General features: G+C 33.5%; 2 protein-coding genes across 2 annotated transcripts in view; one reads left to right on the plus strand and one right to left on the minus strand.

Moving 5' to 3' along the window:
* Positions 1 to 2,325, plus strand: part of LOC108745163 — a 32,530-nt gene extending 30,205 nt beyond the window's left edge. The window contains exon 2 of the mRNA XM_018481268.2: positions 1,566 to 2,325. Coding sequence (XP_018336770.1) covers positions 1,566 to 2,227 — 662 coding nt within the window. The 3' untranslated portion in view covers positions 2,228 to 2,325. The remainder of the gene's footprint in view (positions 1 to 1,565) is intronic.
* Positions 1 to 19,268, minus strand: part of LOC108745162 (cAMP-dependent protein kinase type I regulatory subunit) — a 110,501-nt gene extending 91,233 nt beyond the window's left edge. The window contains exon 1 of the mRNA XM_018481265.2: positions 18,940 to 19,268. Coding sequence (XP_018336767.1) covers positions 18,940 to 19,107 — 168 coding nt within the window. The 5' untranslated portion in view covers positions 19,108 to 19,268. The remainder of the gene's footprint in view (positions 1 to 18,939) is intronic.
* Positions 19,269 to 21,844: the final 2,576 nt, after the last annotated feature.

Raw genomic sequence — 21,844 nt, forward strand, 5'->3', positions numbered from 1 at the left:
TAATTATTTAATATTTAGAAAAAAAAAAAACAGTGCATTAACTTAAAAAATCTACAATATGAGAGTCCCTTCAAGCTGTACTTCGACTTCGATTTTCATTTAAATTCATTATATAACTATTATGATAAGTCTTATCAAAAATACTTGTATGTTTGTACAACTCTTGTTTATCAAAATTTTCTACGTGATAAAAACAAGGAAAAACTGGAAGAAGCAGAAGGTCAGTTTAAATTTTCAGGAAGTAATTCAGAAGATAAAAATCGAAAAAGGAGTATGCTTTAAAAATATTACCTACTAAAACTATTATTTTATGTAACACCCTCATGCAATCACATATATTTTATCTATTTGCACTGATAAGAAATTGAAATAAAAATTACTTTTTATTGTTACTGATGTGACAATTCAGTACTAAATGGCTCATTTAGTTCTTTATTTTATTAATGGAAAGCTTCAATCAATATTTGTTGAATGCCATTGAAGAATGAAAAAGATAAAGAGCTTTATCTATATATTTTTACTCAACTGCTAAATTTTCTGTAAGTACAATAAACAAGAGCAACAATTAAAAATGTTTTTGTAATGTAATCTGTTAATTCACCTAAATGCGGCTGTCAACGAGGGTACATAGACGATACCAGAGCACCCGCAAATATTCGATCGATGTAATTTACATTTAGCATAACTTTACATCATTTCTCCATCGATTATCTTAAAAAAATTTTTGAAATGAAACTTCTTTACGCACGGTAGGGTAAGTTCGTTTTATGCGAGTTGCTATGTAACGAAATCATGCAACGCATTTCCCCCGCTGCCTGTCTCTATGTATGCTTAGATCTTTAAAACTACCCAACGGGTTTTAATGCGTTTTTTTTAATATGTAGAGTAATTCAAGAGGAAGGTTTATATGTATAATACATGCATAATATAGTAAAGAAACACTGATAATTTTAGAGGTTTGTGATGTGATGTCGTAAATAAACACATTTGTTTGCGCTTACATTGCAAACGCTGGCTAAACTGCGAAATAGATCAAAATAATATACTACAGTATTGTACACCTTAAAAAGGTCTACAAAAAAGTCCGGGATGGTATACATCTATCTCTTAGGGATAACCCACAATAACCATTATTTATCCTTTACTTTTTACGAGAAATAATTTATTTCGATTTACGAAGCGATTTTAAGCAATACAGCATTAATCCTTATCCAATTAAGTACTTTTAAATACATTGTGCATTTAATATAAATCAATGTGACCCTTTACAGCATGTAATTTAAATGAATATTTTCGAAGATATTACAGACTTAAAATGTAAGGACATAGCGGTTGCGGCGGTACCGGCCGGTTTGTATTGTCTAATGACAAAAAAGCTGTGCTTGTTGTATACAAAGACATTCTATAGTATATTTACTATCAGCATTGCACCCGTGCGAAGCATAGTGTACAAATAATACCATTAAACCAATTCCTTAACCCCCATCCTGGTATGTTTGTGTGTTTGAAGTTACACTTCAGTAGCGTGTTGTATAATTACACGTTGTATTTTTTTTTTGTTACAGACGAGCTGTGTCAGTGCCCGCAAAAATGTGATGACCGCGTGCCTTTGGAGATAAGACAACGCCTATTCTCCCATTTCTATGGTCTCGGCGATACCGACCGTCAAAATAAGTTCCTACGTCAGCACATGGACGTGAGGGCGCGAAACCACGTTGTACCTGAAACGACAACCCCAAGCGGTCGGTCACCGCGTCGGATAACATGCAAGTACCTGTTGCCGTTGTTTCCTTCCGAGGACACCGTTGAAGTATGTCAGAAGGCGTTTGTCAGCGCATTCGTCATAACAACGAAACGGGTCCGACTACAACGAGAAAAACTGATCAGCAGCTTGGGCCTGAACAGTTACAGTCATTCGCGATCTTCCAAATCGGCTTCGTCGCCAGAGAACCAAAGTACATCAGATTCGTCATTTTCCACGTCCTACCAGGGGGAGAATATAATAAACACTGAAAACGGCGGTACTATAATTATTTCGTCTCAGGGCATGGATCCAAATTCCAAGAAAGCAATGGATAATCCATTGATTCCTTTCGGACTGCTATTACCGGAAGGGGTAACGATAGTGCCCGTGATTGGGCCGGACCACGACAGGGACATTGCAATAGTCAACAATTTCTTTTCTAATCAACTTTGGAAACCGGAATATATCGGTACCTATTCCTGAAGGGTGCTGGGCACCCGCTGGGTACTTACACTTAGGATTAAAGTTATTGATTCATTCTTTACAGAGGACCTTAATAATACGTATTGTTATTTATATTTATANAAATCAAGTTCATCAGTAACTTTTGCGCTCGCTGCTCTCGCGTATTCTAACCTACACTGTTGTTTTCAAGTAAAGAAGTTAAGTGAAAATTGTGAAAAGAGTTGACTACAAAACATGAATAATTTAAATATAATTATTGATGTAGGTTTACAAGTCAAACAAGAAGTCGAACGCGAACTGCAAAAGTAAATAATTAATTGTTGACTAGATTATTCTAAAGAGCTTCTGGGCTTTTCTGTAGTGGTCGAATTCTGATTGCAGACCTTTCGCCATGCTTAATAGATCTTCAGTGCTTCACGATATAAGATCGGCGCCCGAATGTCAATGAAAGCTGCATACAAGTTCCCATAATTTTGTTTGAATGCAATTTCGATCTTTGTAGTGATGGTAAAAATGTAGTACTCACAACCATTGAATCGATGAAGCTTTCAAGTAATGTAACTCCATATTTAAAAATAAAATAAAACACACTTGGAGTTTACAAACAATTTATTATAACCACTATAATTATTTCGTATATTCTTTTTTTTTCTAATTATTTCATATATCTTCACCACCTAAAGAAGGCACAGTGTGTCGAAATAATTATAGTGGTTACAATAAATTATTTGTAAGCTCCAAGTGTGTTCTATTTTATTAATAAAAAGGTGATTTATGACATTTTCTGGACTCTAAAATCCAGGGTTTTCACGCGTCTTGTCGTGGTTTCCAAATTTTAAAGATGGCAACCCTACTGTTAGGTGATGTCTTTGTTTAATGAATGCTTTCGATTGCGTTATTAAATATCACCCTGCAGTACTGCCTCTACTGGCGGGAGTGCGAATTCACCCCCAACCAATGAGACCACAGCTACCAATTCTGGTCCTATCAGTGTTGGCAGAAGTACCATAATTATTGTACATGTACTATAATTTAATGTTTTGTACAATCTACAATCCAAGGTGTACAATAATTCCTAAAAGTAGAATAATTTTGAAAATCCAGATATTTTATAAAATAATGATTTTTTTTCTTGTTGTTTTGAATCATCATTCCAATATTTAATCATAATATCTATTATATCTCTAGTTATTCATAATGTTCAAAGTAAAAAATTTAAATCACCCTCCAATTTTTAAGTGTGCTGGATTTCATATCCTGAAAAAAAAAATAATAATAATCTGCAATAATTTCTATGGGTGGTAATATTGTAGATAGCTTTAAAACAAAATTAATTAACTACTTACGATAATTACAAAAAGTACAATAATTCTACGGCCCTAGTACAATATTCTGTTTTCACGTATCTGTCAACACTGGATCCTGTGCCCTAACTCTAGCCACGCTGCTAACTTCATACTGTCGAATTTGTATTTGTACTTAAAATGTGTAATAGGTAAATCAGGCAACAAAAAAGATCACTAAAATAAAATAGTTATGTACATTCATGATGATGTGAAGTTACTTGAGTAAATTAATTTTATGGAATTGAAATTTCTCGTTAAAGATTATTTTCGGATGGACTTGGAAGTTAACCAGATAGCAACAGTAATGGAAAGCGAGTTTCACATAATAGACCTTCGCGTGTTCTCAAGTATGTTACTGCTCAAAATGTCAAAGGAATGAAGCTGACTATAAGAAGAAAAGACTTTTTCCTACCTAACCGAAAGTATCACATCCAGATCAGTTTTGATACAAAATTTTTAAAAGTTATTTTTCACAAGTCAACTTAAATTTATAAGTAGAATAATGACCGCTGAAATAATTTATTAGTAAATCTCTTTTTGCATAAATTGTAGATTCTGTATTTTTACGAAAATTTAGAGAGAATATCTTTAACGTTCCTCTTGAAATGTGCATTCATATTTAGAGTATCTAAATCTCAGTCTAGAATTTCGCGATTCATTTATGACGATAAAATATAAAGCAATGTAATTCTGGGTTAAAATTTCGAACGTCGCCATTCGGACATTCTTGTTAAGGTATGCCATATTGACAGGTAAATATCTTCATTTAGGAATTTTTATTAATTAAACTAACGACGTAATAAAACCTAAACAAACCTAGATTGCAATCTTATTCAGCCCAATGCATTAATCATCGAATATTTATCTTTTATTTCTTTATATCTTTGCACTGAAGTATAGTACAACCTCAATAATCCTAACTAATTATTGCAAAGGATTGTTCGAATTATCAAACAGTAGTCGTTTGTTACATTAGGCATACATATTTATATATACTTCATTTTTTAAACAAATCTGGAACATAAAAAAGTTGTAAGATGTAACCGTAACTCCGGACTCTGAATTTTTGATAATATCAACTTTTTCCTTTATAAATAATGTAGTATATTTCCGTTTTGGCGCCATTTCTGTAACTGTAACGTAATCATTTTGCGAAATATAACATTTTGTATGTTTCTATACTTCGTTTAGTTTCTGTAGCGATGTGACCTTTAGTTTGACCGGCGCAAAGTAGAAAAGAACAGCACTAGGCCAGAAAAGAAAGGAGACAACTCTCGGCCAAACTCTTAACCTGTGAGGAGCGTATAATCCGTACAGTACTGCAAGGAAAAATTGACAATTTTATCTACTAAAATTGCATTGCTCAAATGTGCTGTTATTGGTACCAATTTCTATTGAAAATATCAACGAGATGTTTATTTAAATTTGAAGACATACTAAAGTCTTTAACGCTTGTTTTCGACTCGCACTACTATTCATGATTGAACAAAACTTTTGGCAGGTACTGTATAAGAAAGTATGTTTAATAAACAAGAGTCGAAAGTATAATGAGCTTTTTTCTCCCCACCTACGATTTTGCCAGTAAGCATCCAAGACATTGGAAGGGGCATATCGCTAGAGAAACGAAAAAAATTTACAAAGAAAATGAAACAAAGGGTATAGTAGGATAAGACGGGCAAATTTACCACCGCATAGATGGTGCTCATGTTTCTGTTTAGTAGTAGTAATAATGCTGTACTTATGTAGTTAAAAGTAATTTAAAGATTCTATAAAAATAGTTCTGTAGTTGTGCTAGTTAAAAATAATCCAGAAATATTTATAACTTTTTTTTCATGTTTTCGTCATCAGATTACACTGTTATGTTTTTTATAAAATTCATTTTTCGATTAAAGATTGTATGAAAATGGCAAAAGATGCACGAAATGCCAAAAAGGCGATCGATTTATATATTAGGACGAGGACCACGGTTTACAAAAATTTCATTATATTAAGTGGTTTCGTGAATCTTAACAAATAATAACGAGCAAAAAATTTTTTGTCATGCAAACATATTAATCAGTCTTCTCTGATATATAGATATATTTAAAAGCATTCTGGAACTAGTCAACTACTAAAACGTCCAACGAAAAGCTGAAACCAACTAACACTTCTACGTTCGATATCCATGATGTTATCATTTAGTCAGAAATTTTAATTAAGAAACCCCAGTTTTGAGGTATTCGAGTTGACTCTGTACACGTTTTCTGATGATTTTCGCTCAGCTCAGTTGTAAGTCATAAGATGACCATTAAACTTTTGCTTAATGTATATTGTAGGGATAGATATACAGGGGCAAAAGATTATTATGTTTAGATTTGCAGATGGGATAGCAATAAAAGTAAAACAAAAATACCGGTATGTAAGGGAAAAACAAGTAGGGAAAGAGTGGATATAAAAATCATCATCATAAGGTCGTCAGTCCTAAGAGTAGTTTGACACGTACCTCCACTCTTTCCTATCCTGAGCTAAACTTCGCATTTCCCTAAAACTAGAACAGCCCACATCCTTAACTATTTGCGAACAGTAATCTAATCTAGGTCTACCTCTACCCCTCCTAACTCCTGTTTCTGCCTCTAATATGTCTCTGACTAGACCTTCATGCCTGAGAAGGTGTCCTACCAACCTATCTCGCCTATTTTTTATTGACTTCCATAGAGTCCTCTGTTCTCCTATTCTTTCCAATACCTCTTCATTTCTAACCTTTTCTACCCACGATATCCTCATCATCCGCCTATAACACCACATTTCGAACGCTTCTAACCTTTTCTTTTCCGCCGCTCCCACTGTCCATGTTTCGCACCCGTACAACGCCGTGCTCCAAACATACACCTTTAACAACCTTTTTCGAATTTCTAAATTAACCGTTCGCGAGCATAGAAGTGACTTCTTTTTATTAAAGGCGACACGACCCTGCGCTATCCTCTGCTTTATATCCCTACTACTCCTTCCATCCTCACTTATCTGACTTCCTAGGTATCTAAAATCAGCCACTTCTTCTAATTTTTCGTCTCCTATCTTTATATTCGCTCTTTCCCTACTTTTTCTTCCCTTGCATATCAGTATTTTAGTTTTACTTTTATTTATTTTCATACAGTACTAATCTGTCAGTACCGCTTCCATTTTATTAAAAGCTATCTCTAACTCCTTGCTAGATGCTATTACTGCTATATCATCTGCAAATCTAAGTATACTAATCTTTTGTCCCTGTATATCTATCCCTACAGTTGTACTGTCTTTAATGATGTTTATCGCGTCTTCGATGTATAGGTTAAAAAGTAGCGGTGACAATGTGCATCCCTGTCTGACACCCTTCCTAATATTTACTTCTCTATTGTTGATATAACAATTAAATCAAAAGTAAATTCATATTCTGTGAAGGCAAACATTCCTATTATTCCTCGAGTTAACCATCTTCATCCTTCTCAAGCGATTCCCTCTTACATACATTCACCTGATCCTGGTTTTTGCAAACCTTGTGATATATTTGTAGATGCAATAATTCACAAGTTTATAAACTTATTTGGACAAATTACTGTTGCAAATAAATTAACAACTTTGTAAAAAATTCACTTCAGATGGGTAATCCCTGGTAAAACTCCTAATTCTGACGTTTTTAACCATATAAATTGTAATCTTTCGCTTGACTACTTACAACGTTAACTTGGAAAATTTTGGGAAATGGCAAAGAAATTCCACTTCAAAAATTTCTTTCGTCGGATGAACACGCTTGTGAAATTAATTTTCGGAAACACGCTCAGCCACTGGCCCATATACAGTCCCACTTCCATTCAACACATGCAAATTAGAACTTGGAAAATCTTATTCAAGGTTTCTTCTTTCTGGCGGGCACATTTAATAAAAATCTACTGCTGCAAATACATACGACTTTTTTTAAGCAATATTCACAACTTGGACAGTGGGTGCGGCGGAAAAGAAAAGATTAGAAGCATTCGAAATGTACTGTTACAGGCGAATGATGACATCTTCTCAGGCATGAAGGTCTAGGTCTAATCAGAGACATATTAGAGGCAGAAACGGGTGTTAAGAGGGGTAGAGGTAGACCTAGATTAGATTACTGTGGTTAAGGATGTGGATTGTTCTAATTTTAATGAAATACGAAGATTATTTCAGGATATGAAAGAGTGGAGATGCGTATCCAACCAGTCTTAGGACTGACGACCTTATGATGATGATTCAGAACTTGGATACATGACCGAAACAATTACACCTAACAGCACACCACACACAAACAATCCAGCGAAACTATGAAACTTTGTGTTGAATTTTGATGGGTCTGCAAATCATCGTCTAAACTTCTATTAAACAATACTCTGCTTGTAGGATCTACGACACAAGATGATCTCTATTTTAATTTAAGCCATTTAATATGTACACATTAAATAGCACATACTGTAACCTACAAAACATCTGCAGCTCCCTCTTTTGGCATCAAGGACATTAAAGCCGGTAGCGAAGGACGAAGTTGAAATATATCCACTTGGTTCCAACGCATTAAAACAGGACTTTTATGTATACGACCTTTTGACAATTTATAGAGCGTATCAAGAAGATGTTCAAATACGAGACGAACTACGTACTATATTTCACACACACGAGGCAGTTCCCATCTCAGACTGTTGGCATTAAATCAGTCAAATCTGATTAATTGAACCAACGATCCGAATCATCATCTCAGCATAGGAGATAGGTACTAAGAAAACTCATGCAGTGCATTGAAATGTGCAAGACGATTTAACAGAGTATAATGTTCCTATCCAAAATCCGCGTTCCTCTATTTCATCTAAACCCAAATTGATCTTCCCCTAATAGTTCGTCCGCCCTTTTTTTCATACTCCTCTGTACAATTCTTAGTTAAGCTCGACTATATATTAGCCAATAAAAAATAGGCAAGACAAGTTAGTAGCATGAAAGACTAGTTAGAAACCTATTAGAATCAGAAACAGGAATTAGGAGGAGTAGGGGTGAACCTAGATTAGATTGCTGTTCACAAATAGTCAATGATGTGGGATGTTCTAGTTTTAGGGAAATTTGAAGATTTGCTCAGGGTAGGAAAGAGTACGTACGGTTACGTCCAACCGGTCTTATTGTGAGGATACTGACGCCCCTACCATTGGTACTCGTAGTCGAAACTAACATAATAGAATTTTAAATCAAGTCCACTAATAGCCTTATAGTTGATTGAATACTTGACGTAACAGTTATTTTTGTTACTCCGTGCTTATCACCAACACCGTAATACTGGCCTGCATTCCCTAACTAACGCAAAGTAATTATGTAATCGTACTACAGATGGCGTTTACCGCGCTATTTGTGATATTTTGTAATTATGTAATGTTTTTTGCGGGGTGTCAATCCATACCACTGAATACAAGTAACTCACAAATAATTTCAGAGCTTGTTGCAGGCCCCTGCATTAAAGAATGTTTAAGCATTAAGATGGTTTATCAGTTGTTCGAAAGCTTTTTCCGTATATGTATAGAAAACTAGACCTTATCTTTGTGATTGTCATTTACTGCGTTTTGAACACACCCTTATTAAGTTAGCAAATGCTTGACAAACAATGTGAAAAGTGATAACCGAATAATAGTAAGCGGTGCAGCGATTAGAGGTTGCTTAGGTACGCAAAAGATCAGGGCCGGCTTTATAACTGCCTGGTTGGAATTACATCGTTAAATAAACGTGTTGCTTTCCTAAATTCCTAAGAAAGTTGAACTTTCTTTAAAGTCCGATGCTGGCAACGTTCAAATTCTGCTTGTCTCCATCTCTTTCTGTTTCACATTAATTGTTGTAATGTTATTTCTTTTTCTTTATTAGTGTCCGCTGCAATTCCTACCTGGCGTCTCTTTTCTATGTTTACGATATTCCCTATAACATCTGTCGTGATTAAAAGTAGGCGTTCTGTTAGCAACCGCTAGTCTAGTTAGAAGAAAGTTGAAAAAAGAAAGTAACTGCGACAGTTTTAGTACAGACTATGCCAGTTTTGAACGTCCCAACTATACCTATTAACGGTTAAGTTATGACACTTCACTGTCCGGCCAGGATCATATTACATGGTCAGAAGCACGGTCAAATAAGCAGGCAACAGTGAAATCTGTGGAGATTTTAAAAAATACTTAAGTGCTTTTCAACAGCAAGTTTCGCTATTAAAACGCTTATATTAAAAGAGGAAAAAAAAAATATCTTATGCTTTAAAAAGAAATTAACATAAAACTCTAGTTTCAGTTACTCTTTTTTAAGCGCATAAAGAAAAACTTTGTGATTGTCCGACAGTTTAAGAAGTCGAAAATCACTGACAAAACATTTGTTTAGAGACACCTTGAATTTTTATAGGGTTAATTCGAAGAATTAACTTTACCCGCTACAGATAATCTCAAATAATGAAGAATAATTGTTTCTAATGTTAGTCCCTCGCCGGGAATCGAACCCGGGCCAGCCCCCAGTTTTACGCATATGTACTTTTTTCCTTATTAATTTGAGGTTATCTGTAGTGGGTAAAATTAATTAAAAAAAATTAATTCATTGAACATTTGTTTATATTACATTTATAAATCAAAACAAAAATTAAAAATTACGAGTAAAACCAAATATATTTTTCATTTCCCTACATTTTCTATAAATAGAGAAGGAATCTTTCGTGAATTTTTTCTTTCAGCTGACATTAATAAACGACAAAAGGATATATGAGAGCGGAAAACATCTATGAAAATAAGAAATGATAAATGGAATTACTTCCGTTCGCGTATAAATTTTTTTATGCTTACTTTACAACGATATTACCGCCCTTTTATTCCAACAAACCTCAAAATCTAGGTCACGGTTAATATCGTAAAATACAATTTATCGTGAAATGACGCAAAATGCTTGACAAGTAATTATTTTGAATCTCTACACGAATATAATAAAATAATTTTATTATTATGAACTTAAATACGTTGTTTGTGTGTAACGATTAAAAAAAATCGGCATATTAAATGGGATTTCGTTAATTGTAGTGGTAAATTCGGCTGGTTTGTATTCAGATCGACGCAGAAAATCAAATAAATGTCAAATGCAGATGTAGCTATAAAAAGGAATAACTGGTAGAATAGGTTATAAAATGGTGGGTAGAAATATATTGTCACGTATTTAAACTCCGTCTCACATACTATTACTTTTATTTAATAATTTACTGTCTAAATAACACTTCTGTTATTAATTAGTTAACAATTCACCACTATACTAAACACTTTATCACTTCTTCGCTCTTTGCATTGCCTCTAACTCTCTGACTGGTACTGATCTTGCGACAACTATTTATAGAGGCTTCACGTTTTCTAGAATTTTCCAGTCGCCGTCTAGAAACCTGGTCTTCTTTGACATTATGTATGTTGGGTTGTCTACATACATGTGACAATATCCTCTCATCGGAGGATTCGATTTGTACACAGCTACTGGCTAATGTAGTTGGGACGATCAAAATTGGCAAAGTCCTCAATAAATTATCTGTGAGAATCGACGTATCTTTTTTTTTGCCCCCACTTGGGATTTCACTGCGTTTTCAACATTTTTTCATTATTTGTTACGCTGATATAAAACAAAATTTTAAAGCTGTAGTACGGATGTTTTCATCCTGACCATGTCAATAAAAATATCGTTGGAGAGAAAGACAACCTTCAATTGATTGAATTGAGCGCGCAGTGTTGCAATGACCGGACCAATACGCCACTGTTCGAGCATAAACCATATAGCTCTTTAGGGGGAGGGGGGCTAATAAAAGGATCTTCTGACGTGAAACTTTGCGGAAGGGGGGTTGATGTGTAACGAAGAATCCTACTGAAGATGACGTATTTCCTGTGATAGACAATTTAAAAGAATGATTACCGCTGACATTTTCTACTTCAAATTCAAAACAGGCAGTGTATCGCGAATTAGCGGATATTTGCTGCTAATGAAAAGTTTCTAATTAAGTATTACTTGTGTGTGGTGCATATCTAAAATAGTGTACTAATAACTAATCAAAGAAACTATTTACACACCATAACCCACGCCCAGCGACAGAAATGTTGAGACTCGTTATTCTAATTGCCATGTTGTACCCTTCGAGGACGTACAATGTTATATATTTAACTTATTTTTTTTTAATTTTTATCAATTTAACTCTCTTATAGGCACTGAATATTACGGTATTGTCTGTATATATACGCTGAGTCTACATCAACACTTCTTTTTCTTAATAAATTTTAATTACTTATCCATCACTCCAAAAATTAAATTAGAAAAGGAATTAAATAATAACGCTCATTCCTAATTAACTATTTCAATGATTACTGTTTTTTTTAATTGTTCATATACACAAAATATGAGTAGAAAATAATTATCCATAATTAAGTAATTTTTCATTCATAATTTCCTTATTTGTCCCAACCCAAATGTTCAGTTTTGTAATACATAATAAGTAGGGTTCGGTAAATACCTGTGCATAACTACATATTCAAATGCATAATTAACTCATTGTTTACTTAAAGTGCATATTTTGGTTATTTTAAGTTTTATCTGCATATTTCCTACTTAAAACTTGTTTGCAAACATAAACTAACCAGGCTTAGGTACCAACTCAACCCTGTATTTCCGAAGCTATTTTGGCTTAATGATTTTATTGAGAAAATAGCATACAAATTATTAAAAATTATTTTGGGAGATTTAATAAAATTTAATAATAGTAGTTTTGCAAACAAAATGTCAGTTTTACATAAAAATACCGGATATCAAAATTTAAAAAATATTCTAAGATTATCGAAAATGAAGAAAGTTCTGTTGCTTCCAATAATTTCTTCTCATGTTTTTCAAAATTTAAAAACGTTTTAGGTCGATAATTGGCGTAAACTTATGTTTGACAAGTGTAATAGTAAAAAATCTGTAAGTTTGTTGAAAATAAACTAATATTACCCTTAAAATCTATTTTACTTCAATCTAATAAACGACTTTTGAATACATATTTGGATGCATATTTTATGACTTTTTAATAGATAATCATCCGAAGCCTAATAATAACAATACGTAAACAAATCACCCTGTATAAGAACACACGAAATCAACTTGAAAGCAATTATCTTAAAGACTTATAAACAATACGATTGTTATTCGAGGATCGTACAGAAAAACATATACGGGATGTTTACTTACGACTGGCAACGTCAACATCATCGTCAACGGCACAAAAACTCTTTAATACCAAAAATCGCACGGAAAACAAAACTAATACATCCGATTAACTGACGTCGACGAATGCAGGTCTCTTAGCAACCTGGAGGGCGGCAAAGATCTCACGAATGACGTCAGCGACTGGCTGGCCGAGAGGGTGGAAATAAATGCACAAGCCTCTAGCTGTCACACCCGGAGGAGTAACGAATATAAGCCAGCGTTGCCAGCCTGTACGATAATTATGGGGACATACAATAATTTTGCTTTAAATACTATGTACGATATCGTAATTCAAATTTCTATTAAACGTACCATAATCCGTGCTTATGGGACAAAAAAATATTTTCAAATTGTAATATGTAAGTAGTGGGACTACGGTATTTGTTTCTGCCAACCTGTTGCCTTGTTTTTCTACCTTCTTAAAATCTTTTGTTAGTAGAACAAATGGTCATTTGAACAGTCTCTGGGTATTTTCACTCCATAAAAATACAAATTCTCTCTAATTTACAACAGAGCCGGGCAAACTCGGCTCTTTTGATTCTCGAAAGCTTCTCAGGTAGATCCGAAGAGCTTCTCCTTGCTAAACTGGCGACGGTTAACGGGCATTTACTTACAAGTCAGTGTGTTGAAATGAATAGGGGATGCAATAAATTTGAGATCACTGATGAAATGTTATCTCGTTTTAATTCGAATAATCTTTATAAAAATAATAATAAGAATAATGGTGATGATAGTGATGACGATATAATAATAAAACAGAATTAATACGTTGATTATTATTATTGTATTAGATTTTATTATAAAAAAAAATATTTTTATGTATGTTGAATATGCATAGATACATAAATATATGTTGAAAAGTTGTTTATTTGTATACATTCAATAAAATTTAATTGTTTATGGACTCTAAAAAAAGAACTTTCTTCCAAAATGTTTAAAATCCAGTCCGAAATTCATTTTTCTATTTGAAGTTATTAGCTTGTCAGGAAAGTTTTTATAGTGTCATCTATTGACGGTATAAAAGAACTGAGAAAACCACTGGAGTACACAAACTCTCTTTACAAATTCATACTCCCACCACTAGACTATTACTCCGATGCGCATACGCAATAACGTACGATATTTTTGATGTTAATACGATAATTTTTCCTAGAGTGCGATAACTCTATCTACTGAACCTGGCAACGCTGATATAAGCGAACATGAAATGAAATTAAAAATGGCGAGCATTACCTATTAAAAGTAATAAAAAGTCATAACCATGTATGGTGGACTAAGTCAGTTAATGGTTGTCGTGGATTTTCTTTTCATTTGTACTGTACTTGCTGAATATGTTCTTTTTTAATTTCATTCAATGTTCGGCCGTAATCGTGACTCCTCCGGGTGTGACGACTAGTCTTGTGAATCACGCATGCACCCTGCTTGGCCATGCCAAAAGCCAAGCACGAATAAGGGGGTTACGGAGTTCAATCGATGATTTAGAAAGAATAGTTTACCAAAAATCACTAAGCATATGGTACGACGTACGAGATAAGGTCAAGTGCGTGTACAGGTAATTCAAAGGATTATTATTGTTAATCCCACAGTTTTAATGTTTAAAGTACACTTGTTTGAGAGCTGTATGGAACTGTATTTACTACAAATGATAACGTTCGCATTTTACCTTATTACGCATACGGGGAGGATGTATAATAGTCAATTAATCATAAAGTGGGGGGGTTTAAGTAGTCAATTAATCATGATACGTAACGCAGAAGAGGAGGGTGTAGAACAAACGTGACATGACACACATTTAGGCATTTAGGAAGGTTGAGAGTTACAGGTTAGGGTGAGGATAGGGGAGGGAATTACTTAAATTTGTGATGTCACTTTTTTCAATTTTAAATTAAAATATAATATGTTTAGGTACATATCAAACGTTCTAAACATAGGAATTTTTCATTATTTTAAACTAGTTTTTATATTAAACAATAATTAGTTATCATTAGGGAAAGTTCTGACATCTTCTAGAAAATTCTAAAACATTCTCGAATCCTATAGATGTAACGTTCTGAGTAGACGTCGGAATTAATTAAAACACTCTTACTGGCTCTCTGTACAGAGTCCTTTGGGGCAATAGTTTTTTAACCACCATATCTTTGAAACCAACCCCTGTAGCTGAAAACCGAAAACCTTCCTCATGGACGGGGAATAAAAGGAATGTGGTAGAGAAGATAGAAAAGTTCAGGGGAACGTATGGGCAAACTTCGGACGAAGGTGGGGAGCGGTAGCGCAAGTACATGCTCATTTATGCCCCTTTGGGTAAATCATTTTGAACGGATACATCTTTCAGTAGGCGAACACTATTGTATTAATATAGATAGGACAGTAGAGGACTATAGTTGGGACGATCAAAATTGGCACTTAGGTCTGTAGTCATTTTCTGTGTTTTGAAGACGCCCTTAGTAAGTTAGCAAATGCTTCATGAGGAGAACAGGCAATGTGAAAAGAGAAAACAGAATAATATTGGGTTGTTCGGAAAGTAATTTCGTTTTTTCCCGACAGAGGATTTAATTGTATTCTTTTGCACCCAACTTCACATTTAAGCAGTATAATTTTTATATGCTTTGAGAGCTCATATAGCAAGGCTTGTGTGTGAAAAATTCCAATTAATTCTACGCAGTAGTTTTTGGTTGGTGCCCTTTTAAATATGGAGAGCGATAAGCAGCATTTTCGACATATCTTACTGTTTTACTACAGAAAGGGTAAAAATGCTGTTCAAGCCAGAAAGAAATTGACTGATGTGTATGGAGAAGGTGTGTTGACAGTACGCCAGTGCCAGAACTGGTTCGCTAAATTTCGATCCGGCAATTTTGATGTCGAAGATGCACCACGTTCGGGAAGGCCGGTTGAAGCTGATAAAGACGCGATAAAGGCATTAGTTGATGTGAACCGGCGAATAACAACACGTGAGATCGGATTGAGGTTAAATTTATCAAATTCAACAGTTTATGACCACTTGAAAGGCCTGGGATTATCCTCGAAGCTCGATGTATGGGTTCCCCATGTTCTCACAGAGAGAAATCTGTGTCGCCGCATTGACGTCTGCGATTCGCTTCTCAAACGTCACGAAAATGATCCGTTTTTGAAGCGCATCATCACTGGGGACGAAAAATGGGTTGTATACAACAACGTCAAACGCAAGAGGTCATGGAGCAAAAAAGATGAACCGGCTCAAACCATTTCCAAAGCCGATATTCACCAAAAAAAGGTGATGCTGTCTGTTTGGTGGGATTTTAAAGGAATCGTTTTTTTTGAGCTTTTACCGGATAACACAACGATTAATTCGGAAGTCTACTGTCATCAGCTGGACAAACTGAATGATGCACTTCAACAGAAAAGGTCAGAACTAATCAACAGGAAAGGTGTAGTGTTTCACCAAGACAACGCGAGACCTCACACAAGTTTGGTCACTCGCCAAAAGCTTTTACAGCTTGAATGGGATACAATGCTACACCCACCATATTCTCCAGACCTGGCACCATCGGATTATTATTTGTTCCGGTCACTCCAAAATTTTTTAGACGGTAAAACCTTCACCTCAAATGAGGAGGTCAAAAACCTCCTCGATCAGTTTTTTGCCAGCAAAGACCAAAAATTTTATGAGCGTGGAATTATGCTACTACCAGAAAGATGGCAAAAGGTGTTGGACCAGAACGGTCAATATATAATTTAATAAAGTATTTGTTTATTATACGAAAACTGTCTTTCATTTCCACAAAAAAAAACGAAATGACTTTCCGAACAACCCTATAGTAAACGGTGCAGCGGTTAGAAGTTGCTTAGGGACGCTAAATATCAGGGTAACCTTTACAACTGCCCGGATGGAATTATATCTTTAAACAAGCATCGTTGCTTTTCCAAGTTCCTGAGAATGTTAAACTTCCACTCTCGTCATCAAAATCATTATCATTGTCGATTGTTGTTGTTGGTTGCTATTTTTGTAAACGCCTTTACGTGAATTTCCAGTTTTAAATTTAATTTAATAAACTGATTCCTGTTTTTAAATATTTAACCTACGCTCCTGAAAATAATACTGAAGAAAGGGGGCTGCAATCGTTATACTTGAAACTGCCTACTTCTGCTATCGTCAGGTCTTTTACTTTTATTATTGGCTTAAATAACTAGCAAAGATTTCGTACAATTAAATAAAGAGTTACCCTCAGCACTTTCTTACAATGTCAATAAGTAATAAGTAAGTAGAGGTTAAATATACTTCACAAATAACAAATAATCAAATGGTAGACTTTCTGAAATATTTTGAAACAATACGAACAATAGCCAAATATTTTGATTATATTATCGTACAAACTTAATAACAAGAAGTTGTTTTCTTTACATCTTTGTCTCTGTTACATGAGATTCAAGTTAGTATATATAAATTTCAACAAAAGTAAATTGTGAAAATAATACTTTTGTTTACACAATTCCTACACAAATTCCGAAGTTGTGAAGCTTTACGAACAACTGTTATATAGGTAGTAGGTACTTCGAAACTCAAACGAAATACTAATACAAAATCAGTTGTCTTCACGAAGTAAGAAGACTCTAGGCATAAGTATACCCAAATACAGGCGTGTTTTTCATTTTTCATGATATCTAAGTAATCTTAAAATGTATCTATTTCTGTAGAAAATCACTTTTGCCACAATAATAATAAAAATTTACTTCCTCGTACTCTCTTATGGTTATAAGAGACAACCATTTTTTGAATCCATAAATTGGACTCGTTAACTTTTAACTATTGTCCCGACCTAAACAGAGATTAGTCTTGCACGATAACTAATTTTTATTGTCTCGAACTACGTATTTACAATACTTCTTCCCGTGGTGCGTATGCTACTTTTCATCACCCCTCAATAGAAAAGGGAAATTCATGACAAAAAATCGCAAAAACTCCATTTGGACATGTAATAGATACTCTTGTATCATTAACAAAAACGCCACATCTTGCATAGAGCAAAGCGTCGAGGCAGGGTCCACATATAACTACACATCTAAGACTGATTATAAACCATAAAATGGTTCTTCAAATCAATAAACTTGCTTTTCTTTTAAATGTTATAGAAATTTAAACCGAAATGTCTGTTTATTGTTGTGGTGTTTTACAGTCTGTTTAACAAACTAAATTTACATTTTCCAAAAATTGACATTTTTGCAGATGATATATTACTTGAACAACAATTTATTGTAGATAAGTATTGGACTTACGATTAGTTTTAACTATTCATACGTTACCCTAGTAATTTCAGAAAATATGTTTAATAAGACCTTAAATTATGAGTAAATAATAAAGTCGACTTTTGTTAAAACTCCGTAAACAAGTCTATTACAGCGGCGACTAGGAGGTTCAAATAAAATAAAAGTAATAGCCCAATGAGCATAGATAACAGCATCAACTAAAATTGTTGCATAAATTGGTTTGCTAAATGTACCATTATCCCCATTAACCCAACATAATTACCTTCATAACATTTCATGTAATTTACATTCCTTGATAAGGGTTTAGGTTTGTATAAGGAATACAGCCAAATAATAAAGACATTAATAAATAGAAGCCAAAATTCTAGTTTTACCTATTTGAGAATCTCTAAATCGATGTTTTAAGTTGTACAACTGTTTGATTGTTCAAAATCTTAAGACATTTATTTAGAACCATTGTAAACGCAAATACTACAATTCAGAAATAATAAATTAATTATGCAAAACACATTCAATGTGAACTTTTTTGCCCCCCCAAAAGAGAAACACTTATTTACATACAACAATGTATTCAGGAGTAGGCGTACATTCCAAATGAGAGTAATTCAGAGATAATTTGTTAGCAATTGACTTAAAATCAAATAAATAATAATTTCCAAAGAATGGAACTCCTATCACACCAAAAATTAGTTAATAAAGCATTTAGGTAGGTATCTAGTAAACGTCCTATTTTTCTTGAAATGATACTTTTCCGTTTCACATTTAAAGAAATAAAAAGAAGTATTTCACATAAAATTTGAAATCTCACGTACTTTTTTAATGCTGTTTGAGTATTTAGCATTATAAAGACAACAATGTCAGATGCCTACCTACTTGAATTCTAACCTTAATTCTAGCACTCACCCTCTCTAATTTCTGGAAGTACTCTCTCAAAAATGTTATAGGATTAGAGGGACGGTTAATGCACAAATGAACTATGCAATCTTTTAAAATTTGTTGAATATTATGAGTTTGAACATAGTTTTCACATTCTCTCAAAGCCTGGTCTTCATCCATATTAGTTGCCATCATTACAAATTACAACGCACCTTTCACTACGCGAATTTAAATGAAAGTTTCACACAGTTTATTCGTAGATTGATACGAAAATAAATTAGGAGAAAATTTATTTAACCGAATCTTTATTTTTTCCGAAGATTTTTGACGTTTTAAGAATTTGGTTGTGACTATCGTACCTATCATGTCGCTAATCATAATTATTCAATCTAAATAACTTGCTTATTGCTCAGTATTGTATAAAAATCGCAACTAACATAATTACGAAAGATCTTTTCTTTGATAATCGTATAAAATGTTAAGATATGATACATAAATGTATTTTGCTAGTACGGTTTTATTAACAATTATTATTAGTTACTATTATATGTCTCTAATGATAAACTATGTAACATTTGTATACCACAGCCATCATCAACCATCATATCTACGGTGAAGTGGCGGGAAACTAATTGAAAATAGTGGTTAACATGTGACTACTTACCGTTTGTTAGTATTCATTAGTATTATATGGTTACTATCGTAACTAACTTAAAAATACATTAAACAATTAATGTGATTTAAAAATAGTTTACAATGAAGAAAAACAAGTTAACAAAAAATTTGGTATACTTAATCTCAGGATTTATTTAATCAAATTTGTTATGATTATTACCCATTTTAGCCAGTCAAAGGAAATCAGAAACTAACGACATTTTTTAAAAAAGTCAGTGAACAAAGTGAACAGAAATCTACAGAATTAGTAGAATTTTCTGGTTGTTCTGCAAGTAATTGTTCAGATTTTGTGGGATCTAACAAAAGACGACATAATTGGGACGTAGATGATAATAACCTAGAAAAAGAAAACCTGAAAGGATGTGTGAAACATCCTTTTAAAAAGAAGACTATTGATACAGGTCTAACAGAAAATGGAAAAAGATTATCGGTACCAAATCGGTCGCCATTCAAAGTACACCATAATAAACATGAAGACACTGTAAGTGGAAACAACTTACATTCAGAATCAATTAAAACGCCACCAAAGCTGACTAAAACTCCACCAAAAATAAAATTATATAGAACGCCAACGAAAAACAAGACCCCTACGAAATTATTCAACAAGTCTCCAAAAAAACTACATGAATTTAATGTGGAAGTAGTTACTAACTTTGTTACTCTTACTCCTAGTAAGACAAGTACTGGAAAGTTTGGTGTAACTCCTAAATATGGAGTGGATGATATCCAGCAATCAATTTCAAACAGGTATAAAATATTTTAATCGTTGATAGTGAATTTTCTGTAATATATAAGCTTAGGTGACATTACTATTAATTTCAGTTTTCAGGAAGAAGCAAAATATACGTTAAATTTAACTGATCGACACTGCAAAGTGCTAAGTGTGAATTGCATTTTACAAGATATCAAACTTACTGTTCAGTCTTTAGAAAACCATGAAAAAGCGATTTGTGTGCTTAAAGGGTTTTGGTAAGCAATTTAATTTTCTATGTCAAAAGTACAGTAGGCTCACGATAGTGTAAACCGCCTAGAAGTCTGGGAAGCTTTGGCGGTGCTGTAGAAACACGACACCAATCGTCCGAAGTACTTTTCAGTAGCCAAGTTTATTACCTTCTTCAGGGACTGAAAAGAACTTAAGGTGTTGGGGTTTGAACTATTTAGAGTGATTATCGATTTGTTCACGTTGACCAAATTTGTATTAAGTAATAAGCATCTGTAATATATACTAAAATACTTGTTAAAAGATAACAACAAATATATAAAACCCTAATGGAAAATAATTTTATGCCAAAGAAGTCAGATATATATTTGTTTCTTAGAAATATTTTGCATAATTAGTTTGTTTGAAAAATATAACTATTTAAGTGTTATGTCACAGTCACCTCTATCTAACAAGCGGTGAAGTAGGACATTTGGCAACATAGCAAGCGGGTCTATTAGGAGTTACGAGAACGATACATGTACTTCGGGACTTCCACGAGCTTTTGCATATTTACCCATATTTACATGTACTGTGTGAAAATCTGATGTTTTTTCTATTAAAAACAGTTTGTATTGTTGGCTTGTGGTAGTTTAAACTTTAAGTGAATAAGACACTTGTTTTTGTGTCAGTGTACTTCTTCATATGTGATGATCATTTTCTGGTAGTTTTGAGAAGCAGTGCCGCGTACTTGTTGTGTTCTTAAAAGCAGGAGGAAAATTAGTTATTACTTTTTGTTTCCCTAATGATGAAATTTTAAAGTAAAAATGGTTAAAAGTAATTCCTTAAAAAAATTTGGTACATACAAAGCATTCAGTTGTATGCATTACACATTTTGAAGAAAGAGTTGTTATTGAAACTGATAGACATCTTCAAAGTAATAATAATTTCACAGAAATTCTCAGAAGGGTAAAACTGAAATTAAATTCTGTACCTTGCATTTTGCCAAATTTACCTGTTATTTAACTAAACATAAAGTTTAGATAAGAAAAAATTTTGAAAATAGAAGGAGAGTATACGAGGAAAGACACGAACATTTAATAGATACATTTGGTGATGAAGATTTAATAAGCAATTTTGATGGCTTGGTTAATAACTGTAAAATAAAAATTTTAATTTCAGACGCGTGATCTGTTAAAGTAATAAATTCAAAAGTTTATTTTAAATTTAATAATGATTGTCTTGATGTAATGAAATGAAATTTCAATAAGTGCTGGTATGAAAGTAATAGTTTATGTAAAGATTTCTTAACTAAATTTTACTGATCTGGAATGGCTT

This window comes from Agrilus planipennis, unplaced genomic scaffold (assembly GCF_000699045.2).
Source record: "Agrilus planipennis isolate EAB-ADULT unplaced genomic scaffold, Apla_2.0 scaffold4, whole genome shotgun sequence".
In the NCBI taxonomy this organism is placed as follows: domain Eukaryota; kingdom Metazoa; phylum Arthropoda; class Insecta; order Coleoptera; family Buprestidae; genus Agrilus; species Agrilus planipennis.